General features: G+C 40.8%; 1 protein-coding gene across 18 annotated transcripts in view; it reads left to right on the plus strand.

Annotated features, from left to right (window-relative positions):
* Nucleotides 1–21,701, plus strand: part of Magi2 (membrane associated guanylate kinase, WW and PDZ domain containing 2) — a 1,485,406-nt gene that overhangs the window by 1,167,936 nt on the left and 295,769 nt on the right. For all 18 annotated transcript variants that reach the window (XM_006535743.4, XM_006535748.4, XM_006535745.4 and 15 more), the window contains 2 exons: nt 1,748–1,869; nt 3,957–4,139. In XM_006535743.4, the coding sequence (XP_006535806.1) occupies nt 1,748–1,869; nt 3,957–4,139 (305 nt within the window). The remainder of the gene's footprint in view (nt 1–1,747; nt 1,870–3,956; nt 4,140–21,701) is intronic.

The following is a 21,701-nucleotide window of genomic DNA, read 5'->3' on the forward strand; positions in this document are numbered from 1 at the left end:
GAAGGTACAGATGGTTGAAGAAAGTTTAGAAGTTGTCCCAAGATGCCACTTCAAACACGGACAATTTGATCAAGCATCACAGAATGGATGTATTGAATGTCGTTAGAAAAAAAACACATCTTTTGGGGTATTTCCTATTAGACTTGCCCCAAGTGTGCCAAATGCAAAGGGTACCTGTGGCAAAGCAGCCCAGGATAAAGCCACAATATCAAGAAGGCTGGAGGGATTTGGCTAAGAAAGTTACCTGCAGGTGGAAAAGGAGAAAGAACCGCTGACTTCAACCTCCCTGACACTCAGTGGCCCCACCTGAATTACTGAGTAAAGAGGCCTGGGAAGCCGTGGGTCACCGTGCACCACAGCAGAGGAGCTTCTCCACGCACGGAGCATCACTTCCAATGGACAGGGATTTTCCCATAGTTGCTTTGAGCTCCGTAGAGAGTAAGAATCATTAAGAACATTATTATAAACACACCTCTTCCTTTAAATAGAATGAGGCTGCAGGAGCAAGACTCAAGTTCTTTTAAAGGTCCCCCACAAAGACTTCCATGACCTCAGTGATGGGAGTGTTTCAAACGTTGGCAGTGTAGTTAAGCTAATGTGAATGGTAATAATAGCTGCTAGAAATAATTAAACATGCCAATGCTAAAATTCATGTGATAATAATATTGGCTATTACCTTTATCCCTCACAACCACTCAGGTAGAGGATGCTGTGCCAATTTTAGAGAGCAGTTTACCAAGACTCAGGTTTAACATGTTACTAAAGGTTACTCATCTACTCAGGAGCTAGAATTTGAATACAAATCTGATTGACACTGAGACCATGTGGTAGAGAGCATTTGCTGTGCTTCCCACAAAGACATCATTAGATGCGAAGCACTAGTCATTCTTGCCAACTACATTTCTAACACACTAGTAAGATTTTATGTTATTTCCTTTCTTTTCTGATGTGTGGTTATTACAAATATAATGGCTGGAGTGTGTGTGTGTGTGTGTGTGTGTGTGTGTGTGTGTGTTTATTTGTCTGTCTTTGGGTGTGTGTTAGAGAGAGAAAAAAGAGAAAAAGCAAGAAGGCATGTCAGCTACACACACACACACACACACACACACATGCTCCATCCATTAAAATGAAATCTTATCCTGTGTGTGTGTGTGTGTGTGTGTGTGTGTGTGTGTGTGTGTAGAAGATGAGCCCTAGAGAACAACGTGAAGGTGTTGGGCTGATTCTCTCCTCTCACTGCATGCGTTCTAGGGACCACACTTAGGTTATAAGGCTGGTGGGTAAGTGCCTTTACTAAACTCATGTATTGGTTTTACTTTTAGTTTCTGTTGCTTTGTCGGTGAACTCACCTATCATTTATCCTGTTGCTATTGAGACTTTACAAAGCTTAGATGGCACACCTTTGAGGTTTGTTTCATTCGTTGACCATTTACTTGAATGAATCGAACTCATCCCACCTGAACACAACAATCAGAAAGCACACGCCATCTGGTTCCTTTGGCTATCTCATGCATATGGTAAATATAACAGCATCTGATAGAGTAAGTCGTCCAGAGCTCTGAACTATCACAGAATTGTGTGTTATGCACAGGCCAGCCCCCTCAGAAGTCTGATGCATGCTGGGTAAGACATTTGACTGTAATCAAATATGGTGTCCTTAATCACCTGCTCTCCGGAGAGCCATGCACATGTTCTCCTAAACGACTTTGTCCCACTGCTATCCTAATTTGAAATTTTCTTTTTTCAGCCACATAAATAGAAGAACACAGTTTGAAAACCCTGTCCTGGAAGCAAAAAGGAAGCTACAGCAACATAACATGCCCCACACAGAACTTGGAGCAAAGCCCCTGCAGGCCCCAGGTTTCCGAGGTATGGTACCTGGCAGCATGCAGGATGACAAGGGAAACGCTGACGGACTCTTGACTCTTCCAGACAGATAGGCCTGTAGTGGGAGCTGATACAAATGACTTGCCTGACATCTCTAGTCCATTCCAGAAGAATTATGGTTCACATTATTTATAATTAGTTTATATATATATATATATCTACCACAAAATATGCTAAGGCCACTAAGCAGTACCTTATAGGAATTTTACATGTTGCCAAGTGGGGACATTGATAGTGTGAATATTAACTACAGAGAGTCTCTGAAAATCAGACATGAGAATGAGGTTTGTTTCCTTCTGTGACAGTAGGCAGCTCATCAGTGACATTATCCTTCTTCCCCTGTACTGGTCCAGAGAGGCCCTGCAGTGTCTTACTATCTGCCTCACCACAGAGGGTATGTCCCAGAGCTGTTTGTGGACCTGACTACACTTGGCAGCCACCTAGAGGAATGAGTGGCAGCACACTCTTCACTTCTTCCACACTTGTACTAAATTAAACACACACACACACCTTCACACCTTCACACATGCACAATCACACCCACTTTCGCACATACACAATCACACTCACATTTACACGCATACCCTTATACATATTCACACACACTTCACACACACACACACACACACACACACACACACACACAAGAGGCCTTGGTGTCTAGAGCCTCTACTTTCCTTGTAGTGAGCTTATATCACATGCCTGCAGCAATCTGCAATGAATGTAAAGGTAAGATAAGCTCCACCTGGAAGCACTGCTTTGGTGAACACAGCAGAAGAGATTATATATGGGTTCTACACATTACGTAAAAAATTAATAAAGATATATGTGGTAGGTAGATTGACACATAAATTAAAACTCATTATGATAAATGACTCATTGTTTGAGAGTTTAGCCTATGAAACCAAATATGTAACAATAAAAGTATCATGCAAAATATGTATTTTGAGTGGCCACTTAGAATTTGGCTACTCTGAGTAACAAATCGTACCACCTTCAAAAATTATATGAAATGCTTATCTGCAAAGCTGAGTATGGAGGTGTATGCCTGTAATCCTAGCACATGGGGAGCTAAGGCAGGAAGATCAAGAGTCCATGGCCCTCCGGATTATAGACCAAGACCTCTTTCAACCAAGTAATTAGGATGAAATGCTTAAAAGGCTCACGATCTATCAACTGAGCTAGCCAGGCAAAAGCAATGTGCTTATCACAAGTGTAATTTAAGAGACAACTAATTCTTCGTCCTAGTATGACTATAATTGTAAAGCATTTAAAGTGCTTAGAACCACAGCCATGAGAACTCACAGTTGAAAACGTTTTTCATATAACAAACAAAGGGACAAACTCATTGAGCAGGTGCAGGTTCTCTTCCAGTGATTGTGCATCGGCTTCACTATGTCAACATATTACCAAATGCGCCACCTTTGCATTGATAACCACATCGAGAAACATTGACCTAACGGTTGCCTGCATTTTAAAGTATTCTAAATGCTCTCGGGCTAGTAGACATGCATCTGACACATTTATAACGTCTCACAGCACTGAAGGGTAAACAAAAGTTAACTCTGTCCCACATCCAGGTTCTCTTTCTAAACAATTCCAACCTTTAAAAACACACCAACTGTGCACCCTTCTCTGTTGGTGTAATCTGATCATGCTTCAACCAATGGATTTGATTTTCTACCCCATGCAGTCAAGGTTTTGTGCAGGACCGGCCACTCATATGTCCCTCCTCCCTGGGAACTCTGATAAGTAGAGCAGTATAAGTCAGATTTTATTTGAAGACTTTCTTGCTGCCAGCCCTTTTTTAAGCTCAAGAGGGCTGATTTCAAGAGAGTAAATACTAGTAAGTTACTCTGCAACCACATCGCTTCGCAGGATTCCCTGGATGCTTGGGATACCTCTGTATTTGTAGGATGCTCTAATTGTCTGGCCCCTCTTAAAGTGACCACCTGCTTACATCTTCCATATGGGTCTCCCACATCTACCCAGGGATAGTTGCTCGGTGGTTGGCTGTTCTCTGATAACTTGTCTTAAAAATACCTTTTCCTCTTTAATTTGTATTGTAGAAAAGCCACTCTTCACCCGGGATGCATCCCAGTTGAAGGGAACGTTCCTCAGCACCACCCTCAAAAAGAGCAACATGGGCTTTGGGTTTACCATCATTGGTGGAGACGAGCCGGATGAGTTTCTACAGGTGAAAAGTGTGATCCCGGATGGGCCTGCCGCACAGGATGGGAAAATGGAGACAGGTAAGCTCCCTTGAGCTGCGGAATCGCCATTGCTGTAATTCTTTTCTATAAGCAATGTGTAGGGAGCGGAACGTGACTTCCACAGATTCCTTCGTGGTTTTAATTCCAAAGTCTCTTTAGTTTAGAAGAATGACAAATCGTATTTTTCCTACCTTAAATATTTTTGGCTGAAATTATTTGTAAACAATGTAGAGAATCAATTTCTTCCACGTTTCTCAAACTGCCCTATCTGTTCCTAGTCAACAGAACTCTTGAGACTTTCCTCATCTGAGTTACGTCAAACTTTTCCTTAGGGAAGAGATCAACACATCACAGTTATATTCAGCCACTGGTATTTTTTAAACCTGTACCAGTCCTTCAATATTCATATGCTAAATTGTTCAGGTTAGATATTTAAATGTGTGTTCGTATCTCATAGGGAAAATACGTGTATCAATTTAATTTAATAGATTTTTTAGCCATTATAAGTTAGTTTTCATATATAGTTATTTAGATGTCTAAATGGTAACTGAAATTGACTTTACATGGAAATACAGACCCAGATTGTTAAGGACAGGAAAATACAACATATGGTAAGTCCCAGAGTAGAAAAAAAAAATAATGAGTTAGGTCTGTCTGATTTAACAGTCTGGCTGGGTATGGTGGTGCACACCTTTAATCCCAGCACTTGGGAGGCAGAGGCAGGCGAATTTCTGAGTTCAAGGCCAGCCTGGTCTACAGAGTGAGTTCCAGGACAGCCAGGGCTACAAAGAGAAACCCTGTCTCGGGGAAAAAAAAAAAAAAAAAGGGATCCTCTTACCTGGCCTATGGCTTTAAATGAGTCCATAATTTATAATTAGTAATTTATGTGGGAAAATTAAATAACTAAATTTGATCATCTGTTTATAAGATGCTGATTCAAGAATTTTAGTGGTGTTATTTTTAAAGTACTTTAGATGGTATTAAAAGTATTGTAACTATACCTGCAAAGAAATATAGTCTATCATCATTTTTGCATTTTTTTCATGTTGATTCAATTCATGGTATACAATGTGCAAGTCAGAGAACTGTGTTAGGCAAGAGGCTATATTACTGCCTAGATTATATGTTTATTAATTGAATTATTTCCGTGAGTCCAAAGGACACTTCTATATGGAAAGAAAAACATAAAATTGAGGTGTTCATTGAAATTGCTTATTTTTAACATTGTCAAAGCTTTATAACCACTTAGTAGTGTCTTTATACCTGTCATTTTCCAAGATTCCTGTGTGAGTACATTTTCCAGTACTACTTAGTAGTAGGGGGCAATGTATACAATAGCACTGTGTCTCCTGAGAGATTTTACACCTTCACACCAAATTCATAATGTCAAGACTCAGGTCTGGGACCTAGCAGGTTAACCACACTGCAGTGGATGGTCAAATATCCCGGAGCACGTGGACAGCACCAGTGGACTTGATGGCTTTTGGTTTTGTCTTTTAAAGGCAGAAAGGGAAGTGGGATGAATCTGGGAGGAACTTGGGCAGAGTGGAGTGACACTGTGGAAATATACCGTATGAAATTATTTTTTAAAAACTTTGAACTTCAAAACTCATCACATTTTGAAACACAATTGTCTTAAACATCACATGTATGTACTTTTCTATGAGAGTTAATGTCCAACAGCAGTGTCTATCTAGAAAGACTTTCAAAGGCATCCATCCCTTCAGGCTGCCCTCCAAAACACATAAGCACTAAGTAACTGCTATAAATATTCTTACAGTCTTCAGCTAGGACCTGTAGAAGATGTGGAATTCATACACCTTTAACAGAGAAAGAATCCTTAGGGCTCTTGAACTTGTGCAAAAAAATAGATAAAAATAAAATAAAAATAAAACCAAAATAAAGAACCAAATTACTTGTCTGTGATAGTTACAAAATGAGAAAAGACTTCTTGTGGAAAGTTGAAAACAAAATATGAATATTTGTGCAGAAAGTCCTTGTCTTCTGGTCCTTCATTCTCTAGTTTGTCACGCCCACATGGGGAGAAGACTCATTCCACTACAAAGCCAAAGCTTTATTCAGAATTTAACATACTTTGTTCATTTAAGAAAATCACACATGAGCTCCTAATAGAAAGGCTAAAACCAAATGCCTAAGTCTGCTTGTTGCCTCCTATTTAGTCTGCTCTGTGAATTTGATAGCTACTTCTCCAGCTTCTCGTGCCAGGGCTACAAAGGGAGGGATGACAGGACCTCAGTTCCAGGCAGTTGGCATCTAGAAGGGGCTTTAGACACATTAACAAGCTACTAGAGCCCAATGTGATGAGATTACAATACCCCTAATGTAGGCACAAATTCAGGAGAATGTGAAAATAAAAAAATTTTAGATTATTTTTTAATTTATTCTTCTCTCATATATTACATACCAACTGCAGTTAACAAAAAAAGTTTTAAAGAGGAGTGTGTTGCATAATTTTATTGAGACTTTAGAGGGATGGCAATTTCCTTTATTGGAAAAAAATTTAATAAAACAAAATGTGATGCTTTTTAAATATTCAAAAAATATATTCACATCTAATTACAAGATAGTTTTTAACGCAAGTGTAAATGTACTTCTGCAACACTGAACGAGCTACAGTAGGAAGAATTGCTCTTTAGTTCTGCAAACATTTAGTGAAAGTCTATGCTTGCCAAACATTCTGCTAAACAATAAAATAATAAGGATGCAAAAGTGGAAAGACAAATGTTTCTATCCCCACAAAATGTGCAGTGTAAATTGAAATAATGGGTGATATGTTGATGGATGTTTATATTAATGAAATAATAAAAATACATACCTACTAATAAAATGGTAGAGGAAAAAGCTGTAAGTGCTGAGAGGAGAAGTTCTCCCAGTGCTCTAAGAAATCCTCACAGACAACAATGATAACAGTTTTAATAGATGTTTGCTGGCTGAGCTAGTGAGGAAAGCTGTTGGGAGACACACATGTGCAAGTGTATTGGGAAAGACCGAGAGAGGTTTGTAAGCCATCAGTGTGGATGTTAGTGTTTTCTCTTGGGTATACATTAGTAGTGAAATATACTGTCAAATGACAGTCACATATGTGAAAGGTTAACTGGACTTACAGTACACATCAAAAAAGAATGCATAATCATATAGCCTAAAGTTATAAAAGACCATGGACATGCATATCTTTACCTAAACTTCTCTGAAGTACATTTCCAGCCAATGAAGCACAGAGCCGTACTCTGGGGCCGATGTTGTTCAAGCTCATGCATCTGTAGATCTAACATACAGACAGCTCTGGTAATGCAGGTGGACATTTTGGTTAGGTTCATGGTATGTGCTTTGTGCATGCTATATACAGGTGCTATACCCCCTGAGTGTATCTGCAGCAGCAGGTGTAAATACTTGAACAGATGGATGGATGGATGGATGGATGGATGGATGGATGGATGGATGGATGGATGAATGGATGGATGGATGGATGGATGGATGGGTGGATGGGTGGATGGATCGATGGATCGATGGATGGATGGATGGATGGATGGATGGATGGATGGATGAATGGATGGATGGATGGATGGATGGATGGATGGATGGATGGATGGATGGACCAATGGACAGACAGACGGATGGATTTAGGATGAATGACCTTATAAATATAACATTTAAATGAGCTGAATTTTGAATACCAATTTTGTGACAGAGCCTATCAATGATGCTGAATAAGGTAACTCTCCACGGAAGCAAACTTAAATCCAGCTTTCATCTTTGCCATGACATATAAACAGTTATAGTAGAGACTAAATTATTATAGTTTTAAAACTTAAACTTAAATATTAAATAAACCTTTAAAATATCAAAACAAAATACTATAGAGATTAGAGGAAATCACTGATGTTTAAGATGGGTGCTCTCATTTTATATCAATATAAACATGGAAGTAGTTTAATCGACTATTTTAGCTTTTGGTTATCTCTAGTTTAGGGAACTACATCAGTAGCTTGTAAGGACACAAGAAAAACAACCATATTAAAAAGTTTCTCTTGGGTTCTGCACCAGAGCAAATGGGGTGAGTAAGGAATTCTCTCTTACTTGGCAGTGACATCTGTCAAGGAGTAGATGGCAGGCAGAAAACAAGGGCAGTGTCCTTCCGGCAGCTCTGACAACTGAGCCAGCTGCCAGTGGTTCTATGACATCATTATCCTGATGCCCAGGAACTATCTAATTCTGAATATTAAATATTCTACATATTCTAGAAATCAAGGACCACAAACTTCACTAATATCCTTTAGAGTATTTTAGCATCTATGCTGCCTAAGTATTTAAATTACTCTAAAAATCAAAGTTGATTTGACAGAGCTCATAAAACTCAAGGAGCCTAAAAGGTAATTATCGAGCATCTTCTATTGAAAAACTTTCTCATTGCAAAATGTTTTGTCTTTTTGTAGCATTTGCCTGTTGTATTAATAAGATCACAAATGATAACCTGAAGGACAGGCATTCCTTAGTCCCTGGCATTTCTTCATTTCTGTGGCTTCGTTCTGCTGCTTGTAACCTCAGTCTCAGTGCTTATAAAAATAGGAGTACCCAACTAATTTTTACATCTTTTGGTAAACGTGTGTGTGTGTGCGCGCGTGTGTGTGTGTGCATGCGTGTGTTATACACATACTATGTTGATGCAAATTTCAGAGGTTAACATCAAAATGCCTTCCTCTGTCATGTTCTACCCTTTTTTATTTCAAACAAGATCCTTTCCCTGAACCTGACGCTCACTGTTTCATCTGTACGCTCTAACAGCGGTTACAGTGCACACTGCTAGCTAGCTCCAGACACCCTCTGTCTCCACACTACAACATTGATTACAAACTCTAGTCTCATACTTGAAAAGTAAGCAATTTACCCGTTGACCCAACTACACAATACCCCTTGGTAAGGTTTTTGGTTTTTTGTTTGTTCATCTGTTTTGAGGGGTTTTCTTTTATGCAGATCTTTATGCCCACAGACCTGCTAATTCCAGATTCCAAGAAACAATATTTGGACTATATACTTACATCCTTATAATTTTGTTAAAGCAATATGTTCACAAACTAAAAATATAGCATGAAAATATTTATAGTGAACACAATGTTTCTTTACCTAGCCTTCCCATCCTCCAGGACTATATCCAAGATGCAACTAATTAGTTTCAGGCATGTCCAACCTTTTGATGTTGCAGTACAACATTGTCATCTACAAAATTTGTACCTGAGAACCTGCAGTTGAATTACCAAAAGCATTCATAGAAGAAACTCTCAAGTCTTAAGTAGTATTACAGTTTTGTGCTGCTTTATCTTCGTGCATGAAGCCGGTACGGCAGTCTCTGGGTATGCCTACCTGATGTTCCTTTCAGTAACTAACTTCACACACAATTTTCTTTATAATTTAGACATGAATTATGTTTATGTCCCTTAAGGAGAAAATGATGCTTTTTCTCTCTTAGGCTGCATCGAGTTTCACATGTTTTCTTTAGTAGTTTTGTCTTGTTTTTCTATGTGGGTTCCTTGAACTCACTAACATACCATCAATATGGTTTCTGTCACATGCCTTTGTAAAGTGTCACATTACCACCTAGGTGGTAGTGCTGCACACCTTTAATCACAGCACTCAAGAGGCAGAAGCAGGTGGAACTCTGAGTTCAAGGACAGCATAGTACAGCCAGGGCTACCAGGCTACACAGAGAAACTGTGTCTCAAAAAAAAAAAAAAAAAAAAAAAAAGTTTCACATTGACTTTTTCCTTTGTTTTCAGTAGCTTCCTCGAAATATTTCTTACTTTTCAGAACTGAAGAGATGATTGTGTGTGTATGAGTACTTGCTGTAAGCATGGGGACCTGAGTTTGTTTGTCCAATATTCATATAAATAGCCAAGCATGGCTGCATGTGACTGTCACCCCAGATACTTTACAGGGGATGGAAGCAGTCAGATCCCAAGACCTCACTAGTGAGCCAGCATAGCCAAAGGAGCATTCTTCGGCTCAATGAGAGACCATGTCTCGATTCAGCAAGTTGGAGAGCAATAGAGGAAGATATGTAGAGTCCAGCCCTGCCCTCCTTGTGCATGCGCATTGCTAAATGCACTTGCCACAAACTCATATGCCTGCTCTCAAACACGGGCTGACCTGGTCATCTTAAAGGGTAGCTTAGAATTCCCAGGGAGACAGGCGGAAGGTGTCAGGCCTAGAGTGACACAGTGCGGGTCCACTTTATTCTCTTGACCAGAGAGTCACAAATCGACCTGATTCTCAGGGAGGTAGATAAGCTCTACCATCGATTGGAAAGGGGGCAGGACAATACAGTCATCTTTTTAGATGACTTTTTCTAATGAAAACAAAGGAGGCTGAAACAAAAAAAAAACAGTTCTTTAATAGCTTACAACTTATTTGAGAATTTCATATATGAGTAGTTTATTTACATCATTTCTACCGCCTTCCTCTCATCTTTCCAACTCCTCCCATCCGCACACTCTCAAATTTATGACCTTATCTTCCTTACTGGGATGTGTATATGAGTGTGTGTGTGTGTGTGTGTGTGTGTGTGTGTGTGTGTGTAGATATACATACAGCCTGTTGATTCTGCTTAGTGTTATTCACATGTATATGTGTTTTGGGATTGGACAACTTATCAGGGTCTCATTTCTTAAGAATGATATATTCTCTCTCTTTCTCTCTCTCTCTCTCTCTCTCTCTCTCTCTCTCTCTCTCTCTCTCTCTCTCTCTCTCCTCCCCTGTCATTAATTATCTGTAGCTCTTCATCTGGGTGAATGAAGCTCTCTCTGCAGTCATTACTTATGATTTTTCTCCCATTTACTTATTATATCAACTGATATTACCATCTTTAGGTCATGTTTAGACTTAGTAATATTGTTGATATTTCATGGCTTCCCTGTCATATATTAAAGACACCGTCTCACAACAGATGCACTGGACCTCTTGCTCTTACTATCTTCCCACCCTGTCTTCTGTTGTTTCCTGAGTCTTACGTTGAGCCATATGAGGTTATGTTGTAGATGTATCAACTGAGGTCTCAGACCTCACAGTCATTTTGACCATGGTGAATTTCTGTGGTCTCCATCTGCTGCAGAAAAGAAGACTCTTTGATGAGGGGTGAACCCAATGTTTATCCGTAGATGTAATATTTACAATGAAGTTATTAATTATAGCAGTTACAGAGAGTGGCCGTAGTAAGCTCTCCTCTAGGGACCATGACCTTACCAACCACAAATAGTTGACTGGGTCTACAGTTCCAGGAATTTGTGACATGACTTCCCTCCTCTTAAGGGAGATTCAAGTCAAATCAGGCAACTGGTGGTCACCCCCAAAATATAAATTCCACTGTTGCACTCTTGCGGTTTATCTTGTTGTACCTTTCATTATTGTGATTGGTATGTTTGACAGTAGGACAATTTATTTTCTCCCTTGGTAGCTTGCATAGCACCTTCAGATACTCTGAGAGTTAGACTTCAGGTAGGAGGCTTTCAGATGAGTTCCAGCTCAATTCCTCTAAGTCCTGCCTGTGCTAGATTCAGTAAAAGGGGAAAAAAAGTACCTTCAAGTACTCACAGAAAACCAAAGGCAAAGACACAGCCTAAATTATTTGGGGAGTATCTTGGACTTCCCTGGTGAACTCAAAGAGAAGGTTCCCATGCCTACCATTGGTTTTTGTTACCCCATGGCTCTCAGGAAAAATATATATGCATATATATACATATATATGTACATATATATATATATATATATACACACACATAGATAGATAGATAGATAGATAGATAGATAGATAGATAGATAGATAGATAGATAGATAATGGAAGGAAGGAAGGGGGACAGAGAGAGAGAGAGAGAGAGAGAGAGAGAGGAAAGATGTTAGATCATTTTCTTAAAAATATGAAATAAAATGCGTTGTGGCTGTTATTGGGTCCAAAGGGAACTTTGACTATCAAATCTCCAAAAAGCAGTCCATATATCCAAAAATATGTTCAACATGGACTATAGGAGGAATTCTGGTGGTTAACAAAAGCCAGCATTCCTTGGGAACTTATAAAGCCAGTTCCCATCTGCCAAAAGGAGTCATTTCCCTTAAGTCTGGCAGAAGAGACACATGGCTACCTGTGGTGCCTATCAGCATATCAAAGCCTATGCTGTTCTCCAGGCACTCTCAGTATCACAAGTATCTGTTACACATTTCCAACTTCATGATATTATCTTAGTTAGCCCTTCTCACCTCCTCCTCTATCCTAAACCCTCTCCAGCTCACAGGCTTCCCTCATCCCAGCTACTATTTTATAACCTGGCTATCCTATCTATCTATCTATCTATCTATCTATCTATCTATCTATCTATCTCACGTTCTATCTATCTAAATATCAATCATCTATTTTTCTACCTACCTACCTACCTATCCATCTATCTATCTATCTATCTATCTATCTATCTATCTACCTACCTATCTATCTATCTACTTATCTATCTATCTAAATATCTATCATCTATCATCTAACCATCTATCTATCTTTCCCCTATCTATCTCTGGGTATCCTCTCACTCTCTCTTGTTTTCTCACTTTCTCTAGCATTGCTCTTTTTCCCTCTCTCTCTCTGACTCTCTCACACTGACTCCACCAGTCTTTCTCCCCTTCCCACTTCCCTTGCTATGGCTATGTCCAGTCTTCTGGCCATGTTCGGTCTACTTCTTTCTTTCTCTGTTCTGTCCTCTTCCAGATACCTCTTGATGTTTCTCTCTTGCATATGCAATAAAAACCTTAACCATTTCGTGGAGTGATCATATCAGTTTCTCTACTATACCACCTCACATACAGCTGGAGAGATGGCTCAGCTGTTACGAGTAGGTACTATTCTTTCAGGGAACCTGAGTTAGGATGCCAGTATCCACATTGGCTCAAAAACACCTGTCCTTCCAACTCCACAGCATGCTGTACCTCTTATCTCCATGAACATCCACCTTCACACATACTTATCCACACACACATATACATAATTAAAATTAATTATATCTTTTAAAATGTATTATTAAAAAGATGCATGTGATGTTGTAGGATTGTGGGTCCTGAAGTTCACTCTGCCACTGGGCATGGCCCCTTGGGGAGGCAGAACACAGGGAATTTAACTGTGCTTACCCCATGCTGTACCAGGTGGGTGTTGGGCTGTAGGGGAGGGCTGAACCATGGTGGGAAAACACAGTTTGAGACGTGGGAAAGCCAGAGCTGGCTCTGGGGTCCCTGGTTCCTACAGTGCAGCCAGGGCCATGGGGTTCTCAGGATCTTGGACATCCAGGCACCCCTGGGAGTCGTGGAAGAGATGTGGGGGCCCTCGAGCTGTGTCTTGGGGGGAGGGAGGGGAAGGTAATAGGGGAGCTCCGGCTGTTCCCATGGGGAGAGTCCTTGGCTTCACTAGGGCAGCAGGCTTGGCGGCGGTTGTGGCTGGAGTTCAGAGAGACCTTCTATGAGAGATTAGACTGCAGCTCTGTAGACCAAGGCCTTCTCCGTGGTTCCCCATGGTGGATCTTAGTGAAAAGAGGCAGTCCGTGACTCTGAACTGTTGATTGTCATGGCGGAAGATGGACGCATAAAACCATACCCCACTTCTCAGGGTGGGCCTGAGGTTAAATACTTTTTGCAGGCAGGAATGTCTGGGAAGGGCAGCTTATTGGCAATGCCCTCCAGGCCTCTAAGTACCTCATTAGCATGGAAACCTTTGTCTTGAGCCTGTGTGACCTGTGATTACATCTCTTTTCCTATTGCCTTGATCTGAGATGTTAGGGATGCCTCATCTACATGTGGAAGGGCTTGGGGCATTGCCCTTATGTGACTGATGACCACAAATCTATGGGGGACTGCGGCTTGTGACAGGAGCCTGGTGCCTGGGAGCAGGTGAAGCTCCTACCATCCCTTCAGGATCTCCAGGGCTCCAAAGTCCTTAGCTCAAGGGAGGACCAGGCTGCCTCTCATAGTCCACTGCCTCACATGGCATAGTATCTTTTTCAGGTTTAGACAGTTTTGGTCTCTATAAATGCTGAGGATGGTATTGAATTTTCATCCTGGTGATGAATAAGAGCATCTCCAGAAGAGAAGAAATAAGCTGTGCTTGTTTAGCCTGTTGATGTATTTACTCTTGATTCTCCCCACATACCTCCTGTGCCCACTGTAGTGCTGTCCTTCAGGTCAATAACATGTCACTTCACACTTAGGCAAGAGCCACAATGAATGCTTTCTGCCCACTATGCTTCGTTGGGAATAATAAATAAGTGATACAGATATCACAATCGACAACACACTTAGTTTCAGCTGCAAACTGAACCATTTGAGAGGATGTTTTAATAGATGTGCACCAATTCCAACACCATGCTATGCTTCCTCAGTAACTCATCTAAGTTTAAAAAGAGTCCCTGTCATATTAGCCCCAAACCTAGGATACCCAAGATATAAGATATAATTTGCTAAACACATGAAACTCAAGGAGAATGAAGACTGAAGTGTGGACACTATGCCCCTCCTTAGATTTGGGAACAAAACACCCATGGAAGGAGTTACAGAGATGGAGTTTGGAGCTGAGATGAAAGGATGGACCATGTAGAGACTGCCATAGCCAGGGATCCACCCCATAATCAGCATCCAAACGCTGACACCATTGCATACACTAGCAAGATTTTATTGAAAGGACGCAGATGTAGCTGTCTCTTGTGAGACTATGCCGGGGCCCAGCAAACACAGAAGTGGATGCTCACAGTCAGCTAATGGATGGATCATAGGGCTCCCAATGGAGGAGCTAGAGAAAGTAGCCAGGGAGCTAAAGGGATCTGCAACCCTATAGGTGGAACAACATTATGAGCTAACCAGTACCCCGGAGCTCTTGACTCTAGCTGCATATATATCAAAAGATGGCCTAGTCGGCCATCACTGGAAAGAGAGGCCCATTGGACTTGCAAACTTTATATGCCCCAGTACAGGGGAATACCAGGGCCAAAAAGGGGGAGTGGGTGGGCAGGGGAGTGGGGGTGGGTGGATATGGGGGACTTTTGGTATAGCATTGGAAATGTAAATGAGTTAAATACCTAATAAAAAATGGAAAAAAAAAAAACAAAAAAAAAAACAAAACAAAACAAAACAAAAAAAAAAAAAAAAAAAAAAGAGTCCCTGTCATCCAAATATTGTCATACCGGGTCTTTAGCTCATTTATATTTTTTCTTTTTACCTTGTGCTGTTTCTTTATGGCTTCTTCATTTAAAAACTGGATAAAAGTCTGCTTCAGAGGGGACAACATACACATAGGCTGACTGGCTCCAGGGACTTACATATGACAGCTACCTTACATATGTTTTTCTCATGACATGTACTCGTTAGAAAAGAATCTTACAATGGTTACAATATGATATCCATGGTAATTTTACCTATTAAATTCAGGGAAATTGGTGTGCTGAAATGTAATCTTCTCACTATTAATTTTAAATTATTCTGCACAAGGCCTTTCTATTAATTTGTAATGGGAATTCTCTTGGCCCCCACTAGCAGCTAAAACAGAAAGCAGGTAGAGCAGCAATTCAGCCCTAGAGCATAACTCTGAACAATGCTGCGCGTTATAACCCCAAGAGTTCTATACTACCGTAGCCTTTCTGAGTATAACATTTAGCGTTTTAAAATATCTAAAAGCTTATATTTTTTAATTTAACAAAACATAGCCCGGATATTTTAGAGTTAACATTATCTTTTCATATTTATTTCTTGGAGGAGTTGGTTGACTGTGGTGTATTAGTGAAAGATGTTCAATTTAAGCTAGACAAGCTTGAAGTGACAATATTATCCTAAAACATTTAACTGTTTTTCCCATTTAGTTTCTTTAGGTCTGCGTTCAGAATCGCCAGTTCTTTGTTTTTTTTTTTAATAAATTAAATGATGCAAATTGGAGCAAACATGCTAAATATATCTTTACAGACAGTGTCAAATTAATTCAAGTCTTGCTACCCTCTCCTGGACTGGTGGACCTGAGACTTTCATACACTGGGAGACTGTTCTTCATAGAACAGATAATTCACCTCCCCTCCAGCTGAACTGAAAGCTCTCTGCCCTCCTCATAATTATGAGAGCCCCCAGGCAGGGACAATGTCTTATTTAAATCAATTAAATCTTCAAAGATTAGTTCACCAAGCAAGTGTATAAGGCCAAATTCAATGTGTTGGTTGAACAAATAAATGAGTCTATCTGTGCAAATCTGATTTTCTAAGAAAGGCCATGGAAGCAGAAGCTTGACTGTAATAATCAGACATTGCTATTCATGGACCTTTAACGTGCTGTTGTTTAAGTTTTTCTTATTGTCGTTTACACAAACATCTCAACAGATGAGTTTTTCATTTAAAGCACTTGGAAGTGATGTGAGATATGTAGATGAAAGCCATAGTAACAAGGAAGTCTTGCAAAAAAATGAGCAAATTCGAATTTCTGGGGTTGATTAATCTGTGATAGGATCTGGGACCATCCTATATTCAACCTTTGAATCCTAGAAGAAAAATAACTCCACTGTGAGCATTTCAACAGGTGCTTGCTTCTTTGAGTGTTTTAGGTGGTACTAAGAAGTTTAAAACTATGGTGGAGGATTTGCTAAATGTAGTCTACTGGCTGGATAATAGAAAAGTAGGGACATTCCCCTCTCTTATGCATGTACCACTGACAATTGCACTAGTCACCAATTATGTAAGTCATAAGGATTCTAATCTCTATCTCCAGACATAATTTAGAAAGTTAGACTCTAATCTTGCATCTCATATGAAAACCCACTCCAAACATAAAAGGAGTCGGCTTGAGTCAGAACAAATAAAAAAGTCAAGGAGGGTTTGGAAATGCGTGAGGTAAGGTAATTATTTCTATTAAGAGAGATGATATTCCCTGTATTAGATGCCTGCAGAGAGTGTTGACATATAGGCACCAGGCTCAAATATACATTGCCACGCAGAGACACAATCTGCATAAGCAGGGAGAGGAAAGAACCATGTCTGTCTGTCTGTCTGTCTTGTCTTTCTTTCTTTCTTTTTCCTTTTTCCAGCTAAGTCTTGGGTCTTGGTTCATAATTCTAAGTCTCTCAGCGTTCTCAATGAGAAGATATTGCTGAAGTCAATAGGAGATAAATTACCATGTGGCCCTTTGTTTTTAAGTGTGATTCTGCTGGGTTTTCCTAAGCTTCCAGTGAAATTAGAGATAAAAGGATGCTGCAGTGTGCAAGTATCCAAAGTGCTGCAGCTGCAGAAGCAGTATTCCTACATCCAAGGCAATTAATGTGCCTCTCTCACGGCCCAGCTGAGGAGTCGCACACAGAGACAAGAGCACACACGGCAAATTTCAAGTGTCATCGTGTAATCTGCCACTTTGTTAGAAAATCCAGCTCTGGGAAGGTGGATTTTTGCCTTAGTGACAAGAGCTAGTGCCAGAAAGGAGGGAAATCTACCCTGTGTCTGAGTCACTGGCAAGGTTGGATGTCAGTTCCAGGGGCCATGATGAATGACGTCACTCTTTCTCTGTCTCATCATCATCTGAGGGGTCCTTCCTCCTTCACAAGCCTCCCCTTCTTGCATCATCATACGACTAGAGAAGAAAGAGAATACTGTTAATGTTCTCTCCTGTGGCCCCATGATAGAATGGAAATACTCAGCACGAAAAAAGAGTTTTTGATTGCCACATATCCAAATGGAATAGGAAATATCCAACTTTTAAGCAACATGTTAAGCAAACTATGTAACAAGTTCAGCATTTTTCAGAGGAGTTGCTCATGAACTCTTATAGGATCATGAATCTGGGCTACTGGGATGTAAAGGCTCTGTGGTGTGAAAGCATTGAGGGTGTGTGTGTGTATCTGTATGTGTCTGTGCATATCTGTGTGTGTTTATGTCTCTCTGTATATATCTGTGTATGTGTCTGTGTGCATATGTGTATGTCTGTGTGTGTTTCTGTGTGTGTCTGTGTGTGTCTGTGTATATCTGTGTATGTGTTTATGTCTCTGTGTGTGTATTTGTGTGTGTCTGTGTGTGTGTATATATGTGTTTGTGTATGTCTATGTGTGTATGTATGTGTTTGTGTGTGTCTGTGTTAGAGCTGGTAGCAGCAACAGCTTAAACACAAAAATCCACCTTTGTGCTTGTGAAAAGTCTTGGGAAACAAGATGCCAGGATGTTTTGGTCACCGGCAGTTGCCTGAGGTAACTTCACTGATGACAAGTGTAGTGTAAGAATTTACAAAATATACTGTCAAGTACAAGCTAGCAGACACAAGGTTGTTTCCCGTGCTTTTTCATTGAGACTGAGAGGTTTTTTTTTTTTCCCCCAGTTTGGTTTGGTTTCTGGATGTTGTTGTTGTTGTTGGCAAAATGCAAAGGTCATTTCATCTTTAGAAATAAAAAATTAATAACTACCTGCCATTTCCTAAAGAAAAGGTGACATTTTTTCTATGAAAAGGAGACATTTCGCCCAGAGGCAAGTAGAGGCAGTTCCTAGGACTCCTGACAGTGAGTTTACATAGAAAAAGAGGCACAGCTCTGCTGGCAGACATAACATTTCCTTGCCTATTCAAATGCTAAAGAAGACAAAATGGATTTTCCTTGGTGATTCTCCTTGTCTCTTATTGATGTCACAAGCAACATGATTAATTAATGGTACAAAAGAACACATAACTTGCTGAGGCAAACAGAAGCTACACACAGAGGCTCTGGGGTGCTTCTCTGGCTAATTTTGTTTGTAATCCCACCCTCGAACCTCAGGACAGCAGTACCACCCCTGCCAACCATTCAAAGTAGGTAAATCAGTACTTCACCTGCCAATTCAGCAAGCCTCATGATGAGTGGAGGACCTTCCGGTGCTTCCCTGCTGCCCACAGATCTTCCTTAGTACTTACTACATGGGAGATCACAACACTCCCCTTACCCCAACCTTGTCCCTAGAAGATGGAGAAGAGAATCTTCAGGATAGTTTTCTTTGTGTGGGCTGCAGTGTGTGTGTTGACTGGAATATAGCAATCCCAGGAAAAAGAGGAGGCGGAAGGCATTTCCCATCTCTTATCTCCATTCAAGCAACTCATTAAAATCACTGTTGCCTGCAAGGAGACATGAACGTTTGATTTCCAAATTGGACAAGTGCTCGGATGGGAGACTTGATTTCATTGTCAACATGCTTGGGAAAGAAGCGGAGGAGGGTGTGATGGTGGGAGAGAAGGCATGACAATAGAGCTGCCACTGCCCGGGATTGGCCATGACAAGGCTCTGGGGGGGTTTATAGCTGAGGTGGCCATGGGGAACAGTGCCTGCCAAGTGCCAGCTATCTTACACACACCACTTGAGAGCTGGCTCCTGGGCAAGGAAAACCTAGCCACAACAGACTGGGCAGTGCCCCAACATGGCACGAACTGACAGGGGCAAGAGGTCAAGTGAGCCAAATAGTGCAGTCACTCAAGGATGAGCACACAGATCCATCCCAGAAAGAGCTGGCTACTGAGTACCTGTCACTTCCATGGCCAGTCACCATTCGCCAGATACATGGCCATAACCAACATAGAAAAAAATGTAATTGCAGCCTGCCAAATAGAAGTATGCTTCTCTCCCCCAGTTCATTGGGAAAAAGTAGACCCTGGTGATCACTGCAGAAGAGAGGTGGTGGTTTGGTTCTAGGCCATGAAGAAAAAGGAAGAAAAGGAGACTTAAATCAAGTTTGGGCCTTCCTTTCATAAAAGAAGTCATGGGGAGAGGACAAGATATATTTCACAGAAATGATTCCAGTGGTGATTTAGAGATTAAGAATTTGGTGGTCATCCTGGAATAATGAGTATTGTGTGAAGATGAAAGTTACAAACATGCAGGTATTCAAGAGGCATGCGTGGAGGAGCATTTCCCAAAGTTAGGATCTGCACAGGATAGACTCGCCTTATAAGACTGAAACATCATGGTCCCTACAAAGTTCCAAAGCTGGGATGACTTGGGACATCTTAAGTAGTCTGCTAAGCCTCCGGCTGAGTGGCAGCAGAGACTGAAGATGGAAATAATTGAAGAGAAAAACTGAGCTTCACTGTGGGAACTTACCAAGAAGTATGAATGGGCTCTGACAGGGAGGGAGCAGCATCACCAACTGTGCAGTGGTTAAAGTGGTGTTGCTCATAGCAGTCAAAAGTAACTAAGGGCTCAGTACAAAATACGAAGAGAAGAAAAAACGTGAAAGGTCAGAAGAGAAGCTGAGGCACATGCAGGATGGATTCCCATTTTCTCCTCCACACCCATCTATTCTGGTCCACTTTATGGTGCATGTCAAGGATCCACATGCCTTGAAGCTCCACATGCTTTCAGTTCATGGAGAGAATGGAAATGACCAGAGTTGGGAACCCAGCACTCAGTGCTTGGGTTCTTTGGCTGCCAGTGGCTACAAGCCAAGCTTTTACCTGTTAAAGGCCTTCAGTTCTGACATCCATCAGCTGAGAAAGAAGAAATGGAGAAATGGGTGCCCAGGGTATAGAAACAATGACCCTCATCCCTTTTCTACAAAGACCAGAGAGGAAAGAAAGAGCCAACAGCATTTGTTTGTTTGGGCTTCCACTTGATCAGCTACTATACGGCCTTTGATACAGAATATGAGACTGAGCTAGCCAAAGTATGGTTTAACTTTAACATGTTGAGAAGGCTGTGTTGAATAGCATATGCAAGCATAGCAAGGCTTGCATAGGGTTCATGATTGACAGATGCAGCATCTATAAACTGACTCATCAAAGGAGACTGGGTGCTCAGTACCATAGTTACAGCTTCCTTCCTTTGTGCATACTTTAGGATTCCCTTTTGAAAATTCATCTTCAAGAAGAAATGATAGGAATAGGTTTCAATCTCATATTGCCTACAAAGTTATTCTGTTGATAACTGAGTGGCATGAGAGAACACAATGAAAATATACATCAAAGCCTACAACACAGAGAATGCAAAGTGCTTCAAACACAGAATAATGCCAAAGGAAGAGAAGCCTCGTCTCTAACAGTTCTCATGGCAGAACAACCTCATAGAAGAGAAAGGTCTGCAGACCAAGTTGGGTTCACTATCAAAAATGCTTTCATCACAGAGCTACCCTAGAATAGAATAAGCTACCTAACTCATAACAGTATTCATTCACTGAAAGTTTTAGTATGTTGTGTCAAACCCTTAAGATGTAGTATCTGACTTCAACTCCACAGTGACCCTGGCAGGACCCTAAGTATAACTGCTTTGCAAATACCTGAATTTCAGTAAAATTAAGCAAGCAACTAGTTCAAGGTCATCCTACTAGTGTCTGAGACTGTTGTTGACCATTGTACTATGCTGTCACATAGGAGAATAGTCACCAGAACATGGGGTTTAATTGGTTGAAATCATTGCCTCTCAGATATTCCTACTGGGGTTGGAATTTGATTAAGAATGCCCATCTCTGAGGTATGGTAGTCTACCATTTGCTAGCTCTTCCTTTCCCTTGAGATTCTAAGAGTGTGTGTGTGTGTGTGTATGTGTGTGCATGTGTGTGTATATTATGACTGTGTGTGTATGAGTATGTGAGAAAGGAGAG

The sequence above is a fragment of the Mus musculus genome, chromosome 5 (genome assembly GCF_000001635.26).
Source record: "Mus musculus strain C57BL/6J chromosome 5, GRCm38.p6 C57BL/6J".
In the NCBI taxonomy this organism is placed as follows: Eukaryota; Metazoa; Chordata; class Mammalia; order Rodentia; family Muridae; genus Mus; species Mus musculus.